General features: G+C 50.5%; 1 protein-coding gene across 1 annotated transcript; it reads left to right on the top strand.

Moving 5' to 3' along the window:
- Window positions 1-6,951: 6,951 nt before the first annotated feature.
- Window positions 6,952-19,159, top strand: HSPB8 (heat shock protein family B (small) member 8). The gene is made up of 3 exons (XM_066260465.1): window positions 6,952-7,815; window positions 14,292-14,355; window positions 18,113-19,159. Exons 1-3 carry the CDS (start codon window positions 7,449-7,451, stop codon window positions 18,270-18,272), a joined length of 591 nt encoding a protein of 196 aa, XP_066116562.1. The 5' UTR covers window positions 6,952-7,448; the 3' UTR covers window positions 18,273-19,159.
- The last annotated feature ends 1,845 nt before the right edge of the window (window positions 19,160-21,004 follow it).

The raw sequence follows: 21,004 nt of genomic DNA, 5'->3' as shown, positions 1-21,004 counted from the left end.
CCCCCTTCCCTGCATTGCTATTGGAAACAGGTCCCTCTCCCAGCTCTGTGTAGCTGTCTGCGGCGGGGGCGTGATTGTCCAGGTAATGAGAGCTACAATCACCGAGCAAATCCGAATTGGCAGAAACGGAGGCTTCAGTCATACAAATTAAGCTCAAATGGAACTAAAATACTGGTTAACTCTGGGAAAACCTCATTTAGATGGAAATTAATTGAGGAATAAAATGCCTGCACACAAACCAACTTCTATTAAAAAGTCACAGGTCCTTGGAAAAAAAATGAGAGAAAGAAGGTTGTTATCCCTCTTCTCTGGCCAAGAAAAGCTATGCCTCTCCTTCTAATGAGCTGAGCCAAAGACACTAGAACAGCATTGCTTTGTGGGTCTCTTGCCCCTGTGTGTTTCTGTCTGAACCAATTGGAGTGGGTCTCAGGCCTCAGCCTTACCATCTGTAGAATGGGGTTTGGCCTACATGTTCTTGGCAGGGTGGTAGAAAGGGTGTTCTAACTCTGATGCTTTGAGCTCCAGACTGTCAAATATATGGACTGTAGGTTGAAGGGTGTCTCCCACAGAAGGAAATAAAAAAATGGCATGGACTTCATTTGCAGGGTGAGGTCACAGTAGAGCCCGGCAGTTACATAAGGGGGCCGTCCAGGTGCTGCCACCTTGATAACCCACATGGCCTGGGTTAAAGCCCTCTGCGTTTAGCTTGAACTTCTCTCCAAACCTAGCCATCCAGAGTCATCAAAGAAAAGACCAGAATGGCCTCACTGTGCCCCTGTTTATTGTGTCGGCCATATTTTGTACAACTGTTCAAACAAACCAGTGAGATAGGCCATAGTGCCGTTTCTCAGATGAGAACACTGAGGCCCGGGGAGGGGGAACTGACGCGCAAGCCCCCGTGGGCTCAAATCCGTCGACCCCCTGCCCCACGCTCTCTCTGGAGCTTTTTCTGGCCGAGCCTGTGCTATGAGGACTTCTGTTCGTGCTGTATCTTCTCTGCCCCAGTTCTCAGCTGTTCCCTCAAGCAGACATTGGCCGAGGACCTGGCAGAATCCAGCACACCATCAGCCCAGGGGTCTTGCTGAACCGCAGGGCATTTCTCCACCTCGGGGACTGGAACCCTCATCTGGAAAACCCCAAACCAGGGGACCCACCACCAGCCCAGCTCAGCCTGAACAGCCAGCCTCTGCCTGGAACACCCACATCGGAGGGGAGAGGCTCTTGTGACCTCCAGCATCTTGGGACCCTGTCCTCTTATTCAGTGACACAGTGGCCATGGCTTGTTTGATTTCTGGTGTTCACAGCTAAGCATAACCTTCCCAAGGTTTCCGATTTTACAGCCTGTACAAAACGTGTCTGTTCTAATAAAAAGTCCCATGGTATGGTGTTCTCATACATGGCCCAGCATCCTCTGTCTATAACAGGATGAGGCAGAGGGAGGGAGGGAGGGAGGGAGGGAGGGAGGGAGGGAGGGAGGGGACAGGGAGCCAGAGAAGCTCTAACGTGTGCCACACATTGTAACCTTGCTCATTTCTCTAACCTGCAAAGCAAACTTCTAGGTATTTGTTTCATAAACTATAGTAGTGTCCATGGAGTGCCTTAGGAAGCCTCTTTCCAAGCATTTTGCATGCATTATATTAGCCGGCACCACAACCCTATGAAGTATTAGGGTCTCCCTCCTTCAGAGAAGGAAACTAGGGCCCAGAAAAGCAAAGTCACTTGCCCAAGGCCATGGACTCGAGGACAGGATCCAGGCAGACTAACTCAGACCCCAGGCCGCTTACCACTCTGCTACATAGCACCTCAGCTTATGCAACAAATAACCAGTTCTCTTTGGTAGAATTGTGTTTGTTGTGTTTTTTTTAATTGACTTTGAGAAAGAGAGAAACACTGATTTGTTGTTCCACTTATTGTGCCTTCACTGGTCGATTCTTGTCTGTGCCCTGACCAGCTAGTGAACCCACAACCTCGGTGTATTGGGACAATGCTTTAACCAACTGAGCAGCCTGGCCAGGGCTAGATTTGTTTTTCTCCAAGGCCTTCACGGTCAAGAGGGAGTTCAGTGTAGAGCACAGATCTGGGAGTCCAAAGACCAGATCTAAATCTGGACACTGCCATTACTATTTGTGTGACACAGAGCAGGGATGACACCTTGTTGGGACTTGGTTTGCTCATCTGTAGATGGGGACAGCAACAGTTACCTCCCTGAGCTTCTGTGGGAACTAATTGGAATGGTGGCTAAAGAAAAAAAAAAATCAGTGCCTGGAACAGTCAGTGAACATGAGCACGATGACCACATGTCACCTAAACCAAGACTGATGTACGGAAGTGGTCTCATGAAAACAGCCTTTCCATTGCCTTTTCATCCATAGCAATAAAACCCTTCAGATTTTAACGGGGTTCATTCGTACCCGGAATAAAGACTGCATTTCCCAGCATCCCTTGCTACTAGGTGTGGCCATGTGACTGATGTTGGCCAATAAGCTATAGGCAGAAGTTTTGTGTGGTAGCTTATGGAAATTTTTATAGAAGATATTTTTTGTGTGGGATTTTTTCTTCTTATTAAAAGTAATATTATTGATTTGAGAGAGAGAAAGAGATATCTACTTGTTTCACTTATTCACACATTCACCATTTGATTCCTATATGTGCCCTGACTGGGGCTCGAACCCACAACCTTGGCATATTGGGATAATGTCCTAACTAACCTGGCAAGGGCCTCCATCCCTTTTTTCCTTCCTGTTTCTTGCTGGAAGGAATGTGGATATGATGGCTGGAACTCAAGTGACTCTCTCGTCCATGAGGTGGCTCTGGGAATGGTCCCCATAGAGATGAGACAATACAAGGGGATGGTCTCAGTCTCTGGACCTAGCAGAGCAGGAGCCCGTGCCAGCACCAGACAGCATGTCTCCAGACTTTACCATGAGGGAGAAAGAAACTTCTCTCTTGTTTCAGCCATTGCTGTTTTGACTGTCTGCTATTCACAGCTAAAGCTAATCTCACATTCAGGGTGAAACTAAGGCAGTCTCCAAAATGGGATGTTGTGTTCATTTATATCTCTCCTTGTCCATCTCTATCCATCCTCCCCAGCTCCTCCGCCCTTCCTCCTCCTTCCAGCGCAAACCACGAGAACCCTCTCAGGCTGCGCCTAACAGCAAGCTGTCATTCTCAGACCTAAAAACAAACAACAAACAAAACCCTGTTTCCAAAGCTGTTGTTGGTGCCATGGCCACTAACGAGTCGAACCAGCTCTGCTCTGACCTCAGAGACACCTGGGAAAGGGACCATCGAGATTACATGCATTCCAGCTCTCCCTCCCCCAGAGGTCTCAGAGCCGCCCTCTGCCTACACATCTCATCATGTCACATAAATGTCCCAGACTGTGAGGAATGGCCACCACTTCCCCAGCCAGCTCTCTCAGTCGAGAAGGAGACAAATGATTTGCGCCTCAGAATGACAGCAATGTGAGGGCCGTTCTCTTGAAGCAATACCAACAAGCACAAAAGGAGAGTTAGGGGGACAGTTCCTCAGAATAGTCTAGGTTACGCCACAGTTCCAAATAAGTCTGACATTTCAGAGCCTTCACAGAACAAAGGTTCACTTCTCCTCCATGTCCACTATGGGCCAGCAGGGGCGCCCGACTCATTAGTGATGTTAGTGACTGCAGCACAGATGGAAATCACCCAGGGTCCCGCCCTCCTGGGGCCAGGGTCCTCCATGGGCTACTGTATTAAATGCTTTGAACTGGTAGTGACACACATCACTTTTGCTCACAACTCATTGTCCAAAATCGGTTGCATGTCTCCTCATAATTACAGTGGTGACAGGAAATGCATTGCTACCTATCATCTGCCCAGAACTTGACTGAATCCCAATATATACACCCAGTTTCATGCTAGGTATCAACGGACTTTCCCTCAGTCCCTGCCCTCAGCCCTCGTGGACCTTACATGCAAACAGAAGAAGCAGATAAAAAATGAGGGAGGCGTAACATGTAACTGTCAATGAGGGGCAAGTGCCGTGAAGAAAAGGAAGCCATTGATGTGAGAGAACGTGACTCCAGATTGAGTGGTTGGAGGTTTCTCTTGAGTAGGTGACATTTAAGTAGAGTCACAAATGAAGGGAAACACATGGAAATCTGGGGGACAGGTCACAGGCAGTGGTGACAGCAGAGGGTGGTGGGAGGTCTCCAGGAATATGTGTGCTTCTTCTGTTTGAGGGACAGAAAGGACACGGGGACTCAGCAGGGTGAGCAAAGGGCAGATGGTAGCCAGAAGTCGGATCAGAAAGGCAGCCAGGGCCTTTATTTTCTTTACAAAACTTTACCTAACGTTGCTTTTGTCGTTGGTTTGATTATTTTTTACTGACAGACAGGAAGGCAAACATGTTTGTCCTATTCACCCACTGCTCTGTCTCTAGCCCCTCAGCTACTGCTTTGCATATAAGAGTTAATGAATATGTAATGAATGAATGAGTGAGTGAATGAATGAACAGAGACACCTCCTCCACACTCTCCCTGGGGGCTCCCTCCCCTCCCGGGATTGTCACCCAGTGACAGCCCATGGAGTTTACTGACCGTTCTCCTGTGTTAGCTGACTTCTCTCCAGGTGGCTGGCTCAGCAGGATGAGCAGCTGCCTCCCTGCTCAGCTTCCCAAAACAGAAGGCTGGCCTGACCCCAAAATGCAGCGAGTGGGGAACGGGACAGCAGGCATGTGGCAGGGTCATCGGACAAGTCCTGGGCAATAGAGTCTCATTCTGGTTTCTACTGTGGGTTCCATGACCTATTATTGGCTCAGGTGCCAATCCTCAACTAGTTGTGTGGCCCAGGGCAAGTGGCTTTACCTCTCTGAACTGTGAGAATCCAATGAGGTCATAAATCCAAGTGCTGAGCACAGCACCTGGTACACAGTCAGTGCTCAGTACATGTGAGCGGTGACCATGATTGTAAGAGGCGGTGGTACAGCGATGAGGTCAAGAAGTCAATCTGCCCTGGTTCAAATCCCAGCTCTGCTACTTAACAGAGACATGGGCAAGTCACATTATCTCACTGTGCCTCGGTTTCTCATCTGTAAAATGGAAAGAAATAGTTGTCCCTTCCTTGTAGGGTTGTGGGGAGGATTAGGTGAGTTAACATACATAAACTGAAAGGGCCCAGAATAGAACCCAGCACGTGGCCAGTGCCAGGTAAATGCTAAAGCTGCACGTGTCTGTTTTCTACTGGCCCCTCCCCTCCCCAGGGCCTCAGTGCTGCAAGCCTCCTGAAATGAGAAGGTGGGTGAGGCCACTGAGGCTGTGCTCCCCACTTCCTCCGTGGGCTCCGGGGCTGTGGGTGGGAGGCCTGCAGAGGGAGGAGAGGGAGGGCCTTCCAAAGTAACCCACCTGCAGACTGGCCCCTAAACAAACACAGTTCCAACATAAACTCAGCACCCACTCAACTCCACACACAAGCCCCGTGGGCCCTGGCTGCCCACACAGAGTCCTCCCTCCAGCCCAGCCCAGGTCCCCTCTGCCTCATGCAGTAAACCTTGCCATCCTGGCTCTCAACCCAGCCAGCCTCGCCCCAGAAGTCATTACAGAGCGAGCCCAGGCTTCTGTGCCCAGCTGTGACGTCAGCCTGAAGCTTCTAGCCTGATGATCTCACCCCAAGTCAAGTGCAGACTCAGTCACTCAAATGTGGTGGAGGGGCGTGGGCGGGCTCAGTCTCCCTCTTGGTTGGAGGGCGAGGCAGGTGGGGGTCTGAGTCAGTCAGCTCAGCAGGATCAGAGACACAGAACAACCGGGGTCCTCTCCCAGGCCCTGCCGCCCCATAGCTGCGTGCACGGGCCAAACTCTGCGCCTCTGTTTCCTCACCTGCAGAACGGGGGTGGTGGTACACTGCCTTGTTGTTGTGAGGGCCTCGTGAGATAAGGTGTTCAGTTGCTCACCGCAGTGGCAGGTGCACAGAAGGCTTGAAAAGATGGTGATTGTTTTTATTCTCCATATTATTTTTAGCAAACTGCCTCATGCAGGCACTGCTTAGCATCAAACTGATTTCTCAGCCAATGACTCATTGAATTCCTTAGCACCCCCACCCCACCCCACCCCATGGGGAAGGAAGGGCTGAGAGGAGAATGGCATGCCTCAGATTGCCCACCTGTTGAGGACCCATCAAAGACTGGAACCAAGCTTAAGGAGCCTTCCTGTACAAGGATGATTTGTGAAGTCATTCTCCAAGCCACGTGGGAGAGGCAGGGAAGCTGAGAGAACAGGCCCTTTCTGGGCTTCATGGTTCAGCCCGGCCCCCCTGCCTGGGTACCGCACCTGTTGACAAGTAGCACTGTTCACAATCATAAGGATAGAAGTTACCATTAATTAACATGTCCTACAACTGTTTTCTCATCTGGAAAGGGGGATAAGGTTAGTACCCTTAGGTCACAGGAGGGACTGTCAGTGAGAATGAAGCAAATGAGTTATTTGTGGAGCACTTAGAACAGGAATGGGTACAGTGAGAGTTGTATGAGAATTCACCACTGACAATACAGGAATATCAGTCTGCTGAGTGCGTGAGGAGGATAGCCTCGTGCATTCCTCACACTATTAGGTCCATTTTACAGATGGAAAAACTGAGGGCTCAAAGATGCCCGGGAACCATGGGACTGCCTTCAGCAGACACTGAAGGCAAACTCTGACAGTTTGCAGGGGCAGATTGCAACCCAAGGTCACTGGGCTTCCTGACCTCTCATCCCCTTTTGCAGGTCCTCAGCGGGGAGGCAGGATGCAGCAAGCTCTGGGGAAAGTATTTGCAGAGGGTGACCTGAGCCTTCAGCCAGGCAGAGGGTTATTAATAGCCAGGTCTAAGTGCCCCGCTTTGGGGGCGGGAGGGTAGGGCGGGGCCTTGCCCGGCTGGGGGCGGAGACTGTTCCAAGAGCTTGCTGAACTGGACGCGAAGGCCCCTCCCAGCCAGCCCCGTGGGAGCCCCGCTGGTACCTCCACGGATTCTCCGGGGCTAGTTCATCACCTCCGAATACTCCTGTGACAGACAGGAGGCGCTTGCAAAACCCGCCTCCAGCCCCCAGCAGCAGTAGATAAAAGGCTCTCAGCCCAGAAGCCCGGAGAAGTTTCTAGGCCGGCGTCCCAGGGTTTATTAAGCTCCTGGCTCCACTCTAGACCATAGCGGCTCTGGCTGCGAGCCTAGGCGGCCTGGGAGGACAGAGTCTGGCGGATCTCTGGTGAGGCGGTGTGCAGAGGGGCTCTCTGCGATTCTGCCGGACCAGCCAGGGGTCGCCTTTGGGGGCTGGGACCCCAGCCTGGTGTGTGCCTCCGCCCTTGGCAGTGGATGGTTCAGCAATTTCTGAGGCTGAAGAATAAGCGTGGAAGGCTAGCCCACCCACATCACCGCGCTGTGTGACCTTGGGCAGGTGGCTCCCTCTCTCTGAGCCTCCGTTTGTTCTCCAGCTCAGCATCCGCCATGGCCGACGGTCAGATGCCCTTCCCCTGCCACTACCCAAGCCGCCTGCGCCGAGACCCCTTCCGAGACTCACCCCTCTCCTCCCGCCTGCTGGATGATGGCTTCGGCATGGACCCCTTCCCCGACGACTTGACTGCAGCTTGGCCGGACTGGACCCTGCCTCGACTCTCTTCGGCCTGGCCAGGGTCCCTGAGGGCTGGCACCATGCCCCGGGTGCCCATCCCCACATCCAGGTTTGGGGTCCCTGTTGACGGCAGGAGCCCGCCACCCTTCCCTGGAGAGCCCTGGAAAGTGTGTGTTAACGTGCACAGCTTCAAGCCAGAGGAGCTGATGGTGAAGACCAAGGACAGATATGTGGAGGTGTCCGGTGAGTGGGGATCAGAGGGAGAGAGAAAGCCGGGGTTGGGGGTGAGGTGGCTTGTAGGCCTCAGCCCTGGGAATAGAGGACTGATCCTTAAAGGGGAAGCTGTGACGGCATGTCACAGGTGACTTCAGGGTTCAGGAATGCAGCCCACAGGAGTTATCTTGAGGAAAGACTCTCCTCTCCTGGCTCCGGGGAGAAATCTTAGCCTCCCCCAGCTGCGGAGGGCCTTGAGGCGCTGTATCCACTCGCCCACAGGCAGGAAAATCGAAACCACGTCGGACAGTTTGACAGAAAATGTCATAGAAAGAAGTGAAAGATATAGAATAAAAAGGCACAGAAGACATGGGGTTCCTTGCACCCCATCATCACAACAGAGTCTAGCAGGGTGCGTTTGATGCCAAGTGCTGACTGTGTTAATAACCAGCTCAGGTTTCCAGGGAAATGCTTCCCTGTCCCAGATAAGGAAACTGAGGCTTAGTGGACATTTTAGTGATACTAATCGGTGACCTTGACTTACTGCCTGCTAGGTATCAAGTGCTTTATCTGTAGCATCTCAGTTAATACAACCAGAGGACATGGTGGAAACTGAGGCACAGAGAGACTAAATTAACTGTCCAAAGGCCACAGGAGAATCAAACCCTGAGTGTCTGGGAATGGGAGGCTGACCCATTCCCAGACACCCATTAAATTGGTAATTTAAGCACCTACTAGGGGCAAAGGACCGGCTAAAACTCATCATAGTCCTGCTCCCAAAGAACCCTCACTCAGCCCTGTAAAGCAGAGGTGTCTAGTGCCATTTTGCAGCTGAGGCTGAGACCCAGGCAAGATTCGCCCAAGGTCACGGTGTGAGTCAGCAGCAGAAAGAGTCTGGGCCTGCCCACGATTCCAGGCACAAGGCCCTTGTCACCACCAGGTCCCAGCCGGGTAGAGGGAATGCTCCGGGCTAAAGAAGAGAGGAGGCTGGAATCTCAGCTCCTCTATAGAGAAGCTTTCTGTTGCTTCCCTTCCAATTAAAGCTCTATTAAAAAGAGCATGTTCCCCAGCAGGCTCGGCCGGCCAAAAATCAATAAAAACCATTGCAAACAGGCTGGGCCGTGAGAAGCCCGGCAGGGCAGGGCTGCATGCAGGGGGAGTTTCAAAGCCTGGCAGATCAGAATTGTAAACATCAGAGGTTCTGGCGGGTGTGGTGGGTCAGGAGACAGGCAGGGGCCACGTGCTGATGGAGGTGGGTCAGCCAGGGCTCTCAGAGTTGGCTGGGGAACTGGCCCCACCATTAACCAGCAGGATGTGCAAATTAGTTAACTTTTCTCTGCTTTGTATCCCAACCTGGAAATTAGGGTTCAAAGGGCTACATGGCATCAGGCTTATTGTATTAATGAGGTGATGAGTGCAGTGTGTCTGTGTCTGTGTGGTGCCCGAAACATGGTGGGTCAGTATTGTTATTGAAGTTGACGTTGTTAAAATGCTGGCCATAGGGTAAGTCCTGATAAATCATAAATGGTAGATGGTCTTTGAGACCTGGATTTGAATCCTGACTCCAGTGTTGACTCTCTGGATGGGTATGGACAAGAAAGTCTTTTCACCGCTCTGAGCCTCAGTTTCCTCATCTGCGGAATGGGGATCACAGCAATACCTATTCTGTAAGGCTGTGGGGAAGATGAAGTCTATGTGGACAATATGTAAATGCAGAGTCTCTGTAAAATGGAGCTAATGGTGATGCCTGCCTGGCGCTCTCTAAACAGGGTGATCATTGCCACTCTACGTCTTTGTTTTAATTGGTGTTCCAGAGTTTTCCATCCCAGCTAGGAGGGTCTCCATGCCCTGTGGCCCTTCCAGGAGACATCTATCCAGCCTGGGGAGCTTTGTTCCACCTCTATCTTTGTTTCTAGGTGCACTTTCCTTTTTTTTAAGAGAGAGAGAAGGAAGGGCAAGAGACAGAGAAACATTGATTTGTTGTTCCACTCCCTTATGCATTCATTAGTTGATACCTGTATGAGCCCTGACTGGGGATCGAACCGGCAACCTGGACATATTGGGACGATGCTCTAATCAGCTGAGCCACCTGGCCAGGCCTGAAGGTGCTTCTTAACAGGTGGTTTCTGAATGCTCCATGCTGGAACCCCACTCAAGTACCTTACTAACCAAGAGGCTTTGAATGAGTTATGGAGCCTCAGTTTGCACATCTGTAAAATGAGGTCACTGAGGAACTTAAATAAGGCAGAGATAGACAAAGCCTTTTTAGGCTGTAAAGTTCTGACAGGTGTACACTTAGCAACCTCAGCTTGCCCGAATCCAGACCCCCTGACAGTACATACAGAGACTCTCATAAAAGTTTAAAAAAATCAGATCAATATCACAGTCTCCATTTAAATAGCAGCTTTAAAGGGAAGTCAGAAGCTCAAGACAGCCTCCAATCCTGCATCGCATAAAGACAGGCCTATTCTTCCCCTAGCACAGCACTGCGGGGCGGGCACTGTGCGAATTACCCCCATAGGCTGGCTCCCTGGTTCCTCACAGGGACTTCTAAAGAAATATGGGTAGGCTCATTACACCCATTTTACAGATGAGGGAACTGAGGCCCAGAGAAAGAAGCTCACTTAAGATCACCTGCTTCTCCATGGCAATGTCTGAAATTCAAAACCAGGCCTACTTAGTGCCCAGTCAGGACGGCTGGGTCTGCTTCTGGCAGTGTGGCCCTGGGCAAAGCCTACCTACCAGCTCCTACCCTCGGCTTTCTACTGGTCTTGTGAGAAGGTGGACTAGCTCAGTACTGTCCACACTGTGTGCTTTAAGACGTCACTAGCGGAGGAGGGCATCCAGAATTCTAGAAGGTGCCAGAGGAAACCAGAGTATAACCAGGTCTCCTTGCTGTGGGGCTCACCAGAGCCTTGCGTGTGCTCACGTAGCTTATGAGTCTCTGAGAGATGGCCCCGTGTTATCTGACCACGTATGAGCGTCCAATTCCAGCCCAGTGTTTGGACAGCACTAAACTAGAAGATTCCCATCATGCCTCACACACACGCCTACCTCACCCTGCAGCCACGGCCAAGAAGTGTTCCCTTCATGGGCCACTGGGCCAGGCCCTGGCCAAGGAAGGGACTGGAAAGCCCCTGAGACTCTGTCTCCCCTGGCAACAGGGTCTTCTCTCATTAGCGGGCTGGTGGCATCCCCGAGGGGCCGATGCCTGCATTTCTCTGAGCCTGTGGAGAAAATGGTGGCTACCAGGGCCTGTGGCTTCCCAGCCTTCAGATGAGTTCTTTTTTCTTTTCTTTAATCATAATAATTACTTTTCTCTATTTACAAAAGTCAAATACTGTCATGTAGAAAATATAAACGGGAAAGCAAAATAAGAAATTAAAAATCATTCATCATCCTTAAACTGCCCCTAATAAATAGACATTCACATAATATGCAAATTATGCTTCCAAGATACAACTCCTTCCAACACCTTCTTTCAACCAAATCAACCTGGTCCAGGCCCCGCCATGTAGAAACCATGGAGTGGACCTCGCTCAGAGGGCCTGTCCTCCTTAACTCCAGCACAGACCGGGAGGGTGCGCCTGTGAGGAGCAGCCCTGTCCCCAAACATCAAAATAAACTGCAAGCGTTCACCATCACACAGTATTTTTACAACTTAACAAAGTGATTCTGTGACTCACCCTCATGAGCTCCTCACAGTAACCCAATAATTAAAACATCATTGGCATCCCCATTTTAAAGAACAGGAAACTGAAGCTCCGGGAGCAGCAGAACCATGCCAGCCTATGTCACAGCAGGGACTCAAGTCCCAACCCACATACCCATCTTTGAACCTTTGCTCTGGCTCTTCCAAGCTGGGTGACCTCGGGTGCATCACTTAACCTCTCTGAACTGTTCTCTAGCTAAGAAACAGTAGCGAGAAAAGTACCTGCTTCTCTAAGGTTGTTGGGAGAATTAAAAGAAGTGATATAGGTAAGGTGCTTAGAACTGTGGCTGACACCAACAGAGGGCTATATGAGTTTGCTCTTCTTCTCCTCCTCTTCCACCTCTTCCTCCTCCTTCATTATCCCCAGGATACCAAGTGTGCAAAGGGCTGAGTCAGAGGCTCTGGCCTGTCCCCAAGGAGAACAGGCCTCCAGAGGCACAGGCTTTGAGGAGGGTGCTACCAGAGAACAGACAGAGCTCCTCTGGCCACAGGCCCGTGTCGGAGCTGGGCAGTTGCTGGTCACGGACTTGGCAGTCAGAACAGACTCTCAAAGCATCAGCACATTCACGGAATAGCATGTTCTCGTTAGCTCAACGTTCCATTTTCAAATTCCGATAAAGGTACCCCTTTCTGCCCAGCTGGTGGAAGAAATAAATGGCTGTAGCCTTTCCTAGGGGTGATGTAGCAGCACAGATCAAACCCTAGACATTCTAGAACTTGGAGCTTATCCTAAAGATGTCATCAGGCTGGGTGGGAAGATCTAGCTACAAGAATGTTCAGTGCAGTGAGATTTTTGCCAATCTCAGGAACTGTCTCAGTGCCCAAAAGCTAGGAACAGGCTGCATGACCTTATATATCTTCGCAGTGACTGTATTCACAATGCAGCCATTAAAAGCCATGTTGGAGAATATTTGCCATAATACCAAAAAATAATTATAATGTGTTAGCGAGACATAAAAGCAGGTTTTAAGTGTAATGCACACTATGATCCCATTTGATAAACTATGATACACATCTATACCCAGAGGTCCCCAAACTTTTTACACAGAGGGCCAGTTCACTGTCCCTCAGACCGTTGGAGGGCCGCCACATACAGTGCTCCTCTCACTGACCACCAATGAAAGAGGTGGCCCTTCCGGAAGTGCGGTGGGGGGCCGGATAAATGGCCTCCGGGGGCTGCATGCGGCCCGCGGGCCGTAGTTTGGGGACGCCTGATTTAGACATTTCTAAGTTGCAGAAAGAAAAGTCTGAAATATATTAAAAAAATGTCTGGTTTTTCTCAGGGCAATGGGATTATGGGTTGTTTCAAATGATTTTTTCCCTTCATTTTCTCTGTTTTCTAACATATGCATGCATTATCTTATAATCAGGAAAAATACATTAAGAAAGGGGTAATGAATAATAATTTTTAAAAAGCCATTAATGGCCCCGGCCAGTTGGCTCAGTGAATAGGGCGTTGGCCCGGCGTGTGGAAGTCTCAGGTTTGATCCCTGATCGGGGCACACAGGAGAAGTGACCATCTGCTTCTCCTCCCCTCCTTCTCCCCCTTCTCTCTCTCTTCCCCTCTCCTAGCCAGTGGCTCGGTTGGTTCAAGCATTGGCTCTGGGCACTGAGGATAGCTCAGCTGGTCCAAGCATCAGCCCCAGACGGGGTTGTCTGGTGAATCCTGATCAGGGCACATGTGGGAGTCTGTCTCACTATCTCCCCTCCTCTCACTTAAACAAAAATATATATATATATATATATTTTTTTAAGCAATGAATAATATAATCACCTATAAATTTGTCAGTTTTTCAAAATCTAGACTGTAGAAAAAACACTATATCCTACAGGTTATTTACAGTCTAGATTCCCACACCCCTCAGAAGGGTTCATAGCCCTGGAATGTGACCCAGGAATGAGGAGGTGAATGGCTCCGCTGGGCACTAATTTTTGTTTAAAGAGAAATTAGAGGCACTCTCTCCATTTATAAAAATAAGAATGCAGAAAGGCCATGAGGTTCCAAATTTGTTATATAAATTGCAAGGTCATAGCTGGTTTAGGCCCAGGCCTCCTGTAATTTCATCTTTTTCCTTCCTCAGGAAAGAAAAGAGGAGAGACTCTCCCCTGCACCCTGTGGGGCAGGTGGAATTCCACATCCATGGTGCCTAACGTCATTTCTTACGTAGGCCCCCTGTGGAGAGTCTGGGCGGTTAGCAGCTGGAAGCATTTCCAGGTGGTACAGGTGCTGTGACTCAGAGAACTAGCTGGAAGCTGGGACAGGCAGAGAGGCCTCCGACCCCAGCACTTGGCTCGGACTCAGAGAAAGCTGGCTCAGAGGCTGGGGCTGCCATGCACCTGCCGGCCTCAGTTAACATCGGTAACCAAGGGAGAAAGACACCCATCCTCGCGTGGGATAAGGGCTCTATGAGCTGTGAAAGACAGCCGGGCGGCAAACTAGCCCTCCTGCTTCATTACCATCATTCTGGGACGCAGCCTCAGGGTTCTGGCCGCCGGTTAGGGGACTGATCGGTGTCAAGTGCAAGACTTAGAAGACACAACGCAACATGCACCATGTGGCCCAGTTCTGTCATTTTCTAAGACGAACACACAATTGTCACAAACTGTGGTCAAGGCCTCCTGCCCTGTCCATTGTCTAATTTCATCTTCTCAGCAGCCTGGGAAGTGGGTTCAGGTGAGGGACCTGAGGCTCAGACACCTGGAGCGGTGCAATGAAGCCGTGGAGGACTAGGACACAAGCCTGAGTCCTCCCCAGGGACTTAGATACTGACCTGTGGCTTTCCCCTCCCTTCAGGCAAACATGAAGAGAAGCAGCAAGAGGGAGGCATCGTTTCCAAGAACTTCACAAAGAAAATCCAGTAAGTAGCTTGGCAGTGGGGGGGTTCTGTGTGAGAATGGAGGGTGAGCAAGGTGCCTGGGACCTGAGATCTGGGATCTGTACCCTCTTTCCCAACCCCCGCCCCTGACGTGAGAAGCAGGGAGAAGCAGACAGACTCCTGCATGGGCCCAACCAGGATCCACCGGGCATGCCCACTAGGGGGCGATGCTCTGCCCATCTGGTTGCTTGGCTGCAACCAGAACCATTATAGTGCCTGAGGTGGAGGCCAAGGAGCCGTCCTCAGCGCCCGGACCAACTTTGCACCAATGGAGTCTTGGCTGTGGGAGGGGAAGAGACAGAGAGGAAGGAGAGGGAGAAGGGTGGAGAAACAGATGGGCGCTTCTCCCGTGTGCCCTGGCCGGGAATTGAACCCGGGACTTCCACACGCCAGGCCAATGCTCTACTGCTAAGCTAACCAGTCAGGGCCTGGGGTCTATACTCTCTTGAGGGTCTCTGCTGTGGGATGCCCCCAGGGCAGGGACATGAACCCTCACTTTGAAGGGGGAAAATATGTCACAGCAAAGGGCTCGTGCGAGTGGGGGAAGACCACCAGGCGGACCCAATGAGGCAAAGCCACCCTGAGGCCCTACTGGCCATTCCTGTAGGAAGAAGGGACAGTAAGGTACTAAGGCTTCAGGGACACGCCTCTTCTCATCAGTGTCACCCCACTATGTGTACTTCCAGCCCCATAGTCTTTGTCCAGTCATGGTTGCATTCTGCCTTTGCTGGCAGCAAAGCAGTGCAGGGGGAAGAAGAGACATTACCCTCCCTGTATTATGGGGAAACTGAGTCTCGCACAGGTCAAAGGACACACCCAAGGTCCTTACAGTTAGGACAGCCCCAAATAGCTCCCTGAGTTCTGAGTTTAGTGCTCACTCTTAGAGCAAAGAACACCCTTTCCTGGTCAGTGAGAAGGACAAATGGCTATCCTGGCCTCAAGGACTCACTGACTGAAAATATATAAAATGAGATCGTGGCGCAGTGATCTACACCCAGCAGTTCCTCCTAAGCGGCGACTTGTTATTGCTGTTAGCGTTGTTGTTATTGCATCTTGATTCCACACCAGCCCAGGCCCTCGTAGCCCACCCATGTCGGGAGAGATGGCATTAGCTGGATTCCAAGGCTCAGTCCTGTATCTCTCCCCACGTGCCCGTTCCTGACCCGCCTGGTGCCTCCCGGTTCTCGGAAGCGGTGGACACTTCCCAATAAGGCAAACGCCAAAGTGTTTTTCTTTGCGTTTCCCTTCACTGGCTCGCCTGCCACCCCCAAGACTCACACCTCCCCTGCGTGGGCCAGCTTGACAGATCAAACATTGCTAAGAGGGGGAAGAATGGGAGAGAGGAGAGAGGGGGAGCTGATGTTGCTTTCAAGAGGCTCAAAGAAGGTCGCCGGATGGAGTCACAGGCAGGGCAAAGTGGTGAAAGGGACAGAGCCAGGGAGAAGTCCGCGGATTCATCATCTTACAAAGATGGCCATTTTCATGGATTTCACCATCTGTGAGGCCTCAGGGAAAACAGTTTGCTGGAAGTCACTTGACCTGATAGAAATGTCTCAAGCGGCTCCGGGCAGGGCTGCTATTCAGCTGGATTGGGCTGCTTGTTACAATATTGGACTAGCCATTGCCCTGAGCCCCCCAAGTGCCCTCTTTAGCCAACCAGCCATCCTGACCCTGTCCTGGGACCTCCCAAAGCTCCCCATGTCCCAGTAACTACAGTATCTCCAGGACCCTCCTGCGTCACCATGGCATGAACCCATCCATTCTGGTTGGTCAGCGTCCAGCTGCCTGTTGCTAAGAATGTTCATCACCCCCGGGTGTTAGGCGTCCTGGCTCCTCCTAAAGCCGCTTATGTTCCCACATTTTCTCAGGACAGGTCATGACGGGGAACCAGACAATGTGTGGGGCATAGACTCAGGGCTCAGTCCCTGGGAACTAACCTCATTAAAACCTCCAAACCAGGTCACCTGGTCAGAGACCTCGACCAAGCCCATTCCCACCACGGGGCCTCAGCGCCCCCATGGGTAAAGTGAGAGCATTGTCCGGGACAATCACGAAGATTCTCTGGGGCTCTGCCAGTCTGTGGTCCAATGAGGCTGCAATCTGTGCTTGAGTATTCACAGCTGTCAGGGTGTGTACTGGTAGGGCCCGTGACCACAATGACAACGTAGACGCTAACACCTGTCAAGCACTTCCTGTGTGCCAGACGCGTTAATTCTCACATCACCCTAAGAGACAGGTACTTTTATTACCCCCTTTTCCTATACGGAAATAGGTTCAGGGAGGCAAGATCCCTAGCTCAAGGTCACACAATGAGGAAGAATCGGCATTAGCAAGAGTTGGCCCACCCCCAACAGCCAGGGGGAGGCCCAAACCCTTGGCCTTGTCTCTTCTTCAGATGCTTGACTTGGCTGCTGCCCAAGCTCCCCCTGTCTCTCCCCTCCTTCCCAGCAGGCCCCTTGTTAATGTCCGTCGCTCTGAACTGGCAGGCGTCTCCTGGGGAGAGGAGATTCATGGGAATGCAGGTTCAGTTTGCTGTTCACAGCAAAACACCCCCCAGCCCCTCCAGGAAGGGTCCTGCCCATGACCAGGAATGCGCTTACCTCACTTGGTTCTTTCTTCACGATTGTAACTTTGCTTTTATAATGGGCAGAGCCAGGAAAGCTCAGTGGTGATTGAAGCTTCTTGCCCTCCCCCCCCCTTATACCCACGGCCCTTTTTTTCAAAAGTCTGGTGCCAAAGAGGCAGTAGAGCAGCACAGTCCACACTCTGTGTTCAGACACCAGGACTCCAATTCCGTTCCCATCTGGCGCTCATCAACTGCGTGACCTTGGGCAGACCCTTTCACCTCTCTGATCTCGGCCTCCCCATCTGTAAATTAGGGATAGGACTAGAACTCGCCTGGTGGGATTAACGTTAACAGCTGACTGAGAGGATTCAGGCGGAGTGCCTGGCACACGGAAAGTGCTCAGAGGTCCTAGGTTTTGTTATTTGTATTAATAATGGCGTCCCAAAGAAGGCATTACATCTTCTCATGACTCCAATAGTTTGTTGTCCCAGACAGCCTCATTCACACAGAATAATCCAAAAATCATAAAAATAGCTTCAGAACTGGGGAAACAAAACGATTATCAACTACTGCAAAATACTGAATGTGTGCCCCAAGTCGGCTCATCGGTATCTGAAGTCTAGCCATGTAGCCAGCCTGACCCCTATTAATGCCACCAATCCACATGGCAAATGGGAATGTGTCACCTGCTGTGAGTCACGCTTTACTTATGCTCTATACAGGGATGGTAGGGGTGGCCATTTCGGCCAACAGCTGGTGAGTCGTGGGCGCTAGGTGGAGACCTCCACCTAGGGTCTGACACGGGGCCACGGCTCCCTTGCGAGTTGCTGTGAGAGCAGCGCTTTACCATTGGCAGAGCATGTTCAGGTCCTTTGCGAAGAGTCTCCAAAGCTTCAGATATGGTACAAGTGTAACATAATGATATCCGTTCTGCAGAAGAGGAAACAAGCTCAGAGTACCTGAGTGACTGTCCAAGATCACACACAGAACTAGAAAGGGGCAGGGCCAGGATTCAAACACAGCACTGCAGGTCCCCAAAGCCTAAACTCTTATAAAAAATGTTTTCTTTCCAGGGAATCAAAGAGTGCCTGGGCTGTAGTAGAATAATAACTGAATAAATGAATAACAATAAATAAATAATGAGTAATAGATAAAATCTTGTGCTTCCCCTAGGCTCCCTGCAGAGGTGGATCCGGCAACAGTATTTGCCTCACTCTCCCCAGAGGGCCTGCTGATCATCGAGGCTCCCCAGGTCCCCCCTTATTCACCATTTGGAGAGAGCAGCTTCAACAACGAGCTTCCCCAAGACAGCCAGGAAGTCACCTGTACTTGAGACCCCAGTCTTGGCGCATCCTTGTTACCCCCCAGCCCCCAGGGCTTCTCTGATTCCAGGGTACAATATACACTGCTTTAGCTGAACTCATAGATTATTTAGTGTGACTAAAATGTTGGGGGTCCTGGTAATCTGCCCAGTCCCTAGATAGCGTAGTACTAGGTTTTTGCACTAGAGGACGCAATTGGCAAGTCATGCTTGGTTGCGTTAGTCCAAAATGCTGGGAGTTTTTCTTTCTTTACTTTTCCAATCTTGATTTAAAAAAAAAAAAAAAAAAAAAAAAAGGGCAGTACATTCAACAGTTGCAAAGTGTATAAAAGGGGACATAACATTTCACATTGTAACTTACCTTGCACCTAATGCAAGTGTTGGTTGCTTTTCTCTGGGGACCTCACATTACTCAGATTCCTACTCTGGGCTCCCAATGTCCGTGCCTGCCCCCTGGTTGGTTGATGGAGCCCGTGAGCTCACCCTATTGTGTTTCTGTAGCCTGGCCTACAAAGGGTGATCAACCGGTCTTACATCCCCCAGTGGGATTTATCCAACAGCCACACGAAAACAAACAGTGCCTTCTGCCCTCCACCAGGCATCCACAGCACGTTCCAAAGCCGGCAATCCCTGAGGACTTTGGAAACCCCTCAGTTTATCTTCTGGCTAAACTCCCCCCTTTCTTGTGCCTACTATGTCCTCGTTGGGATTGTTATAGAGGGGGCTATCTCCAGACAGCTCCACCAGGAACCAAGCAAAGGCTAGACAGCCTGGCAGGCAGGATAGTTTATTGTGTATATGGGTGGGAAGTGTGTATTGTTGTTATTTGAATTGTGCTGTTCTTTAGAGGAAAATAAAAACAGTAAATAATAATAATAATAAAGGAACTGATGTTCTTACCCTTGTGTGCATCTTTTGATTGAGGAATTAAATGCTGTACCACTTAGATTTTCAATATCAATCAGGAATGCTTGTGGCTGCAAATGATAACACCCAACAAATAATGACATAACACATCTATGGTCTAACTTTACAAGAAATCCAGATATAAATGATTTCACAATTATTTTTTCAGCTGTTATACCACCAAAAACATGAAGTATTTCCTTCTTTTCTCCCTGCCATCTCTGACAAGTCTACAAAGTCTATCCTCATGTTTGCAAGATGGCTGCAGCAGCCCCGAGCATCTCATCCTCATGTGGCAATGTATAGGGAGAGAAGGCAGGGGTAAAAGGGTCTTCTCATTGGGCGTTCTCCTTTATCAGTTCAAGGTTTCTTCCAGGACCTCTCAGCAGACTAATCTCATCTCATTGACCAAAACCGAGTCATGTGTCTATCCTGAAGCCAATCCCTGGCAAAAGGGAAAGGGATGGCCATGATGGGCTTAGATCAATCTTGATTTGTCCTCTGAGGCCAGGAACACTGCTGCCTGAACAAAACAAGATTCTGTCAGGAAGGAGGAAAGGGGCATAGCAGCTGTAAGGGGAGTCAAACAGGGCAATGACTGTCACAAACAGATGCTACTACGGGCACAGAACCCTGGACATGGGGTGGCGGGGGCAGCCTGCCCGCACAGTGCATCAGTCAGAACTCTATGCTAGGTACCGGGAAACCCTACTCAAACTGATTCAAGCACAGATGGGTATCTATTAGTACACATGGCTGAGAAGTCCAAGATAAAATTTCTTTCAGGCTCCTGATGAAGTCAACAGAGCTCAGTTTCTCTCCATCTCTTGGTCCTGAGGTGTTGGCTCCATTCCCAGTCTCCCTGTTGTCCCCTGCCTCCCCTGCTCCTTGTCCTCCGTGCCCCCATGTCCTTTCATGTAGTCACAAGATAACGCAGTTGCTACAACCCCACATCCTTCCACATTCCAGTCTCCAGGGGGAATAGTCTTTACCCATAGCTTTGGTCATATTCCCAAAGTCATTCCGATTGGACCAGCTGGAGTCACCTGACCATCACTGAGCTACAACCCATGAAATCAGTGCTTTGATTGGCCAGGCCTGAGTCACACGCTCCATCCTTGGAGTCAATCCCATTTAATCCCACAACACCCTAGGAAGTGGCTATTAATTTGACAGTGAAGACGCTGAGGCTTAGAGAAGAGAGGTGGCTTGGTTACGTAAATCCTGTGGTGGCAACAGAGCTCGAACCTAGGCATTGGCTTTTGGAAAAGTTCATGAAGAGCTTCAGGGCTAGCTGCTCTAAGCCCCCCAAGAGATAACAGAAGTCACTATTTCCTGAGCACCTACTCTGTCTGCTAGGTCCTGTGATGGGGGCCAAGATATAGCGACTAAGGAGCCACCATCCCTGCCCACAAGAAGCTCACAGACCAGAGGAAGGTAGATAAAGGAATAGGGGGCCCTCACCAAACCCTTACTGTGCGCCAGGCACCAACTAAGGGCTTGATGTGCTTAATGGGCTCAATGCCCTGCAAATCTAGAAGATAGGTTCAATGCTTAGCTCGATTTTACAGATAAGGTAACACAGACAAGGAAGGATTAAGTGTTGTGGCCCAAATCACAGTTCTGGTAAGCCACCAGCCCAGGCAGTCTGACCTCAGGCCCTTCACTATAAATTATGAATTTCTCCCAACAAAGCAAAATTTAAGTGTTCCTTATGTGAGTCCATCCAAGGTATGGGAAGAGGAGAGAGGTCCTATTTCCAGCGGGGGCTCTGCAGGAGGTTGAGGGGTCAGGGATGGGTTACAAAGGAGTCACTCCTGTGCAGGGTTGTAGGCCTT

This window comes from Saccopteryx bilineata, chromosome 2 (assembly GCF_036850765.1).
Source record: "Saccopteryx bilineata isolate mSacBil1 chromosome 2, mSacBil1_pri_phased_curated, whole genome shotgun sequence".
NCBI classification, from domain to species: domain Eukaryota; kingdom Metazoa; phylum Chordata; class Mammalia; order Chiroptera; family Emballonuridae; genus Saccopteryx; species Saccopteryx bilineata.
This window is presented reverse-complemented; position numbering and strand designations above follow the sequence as displayed.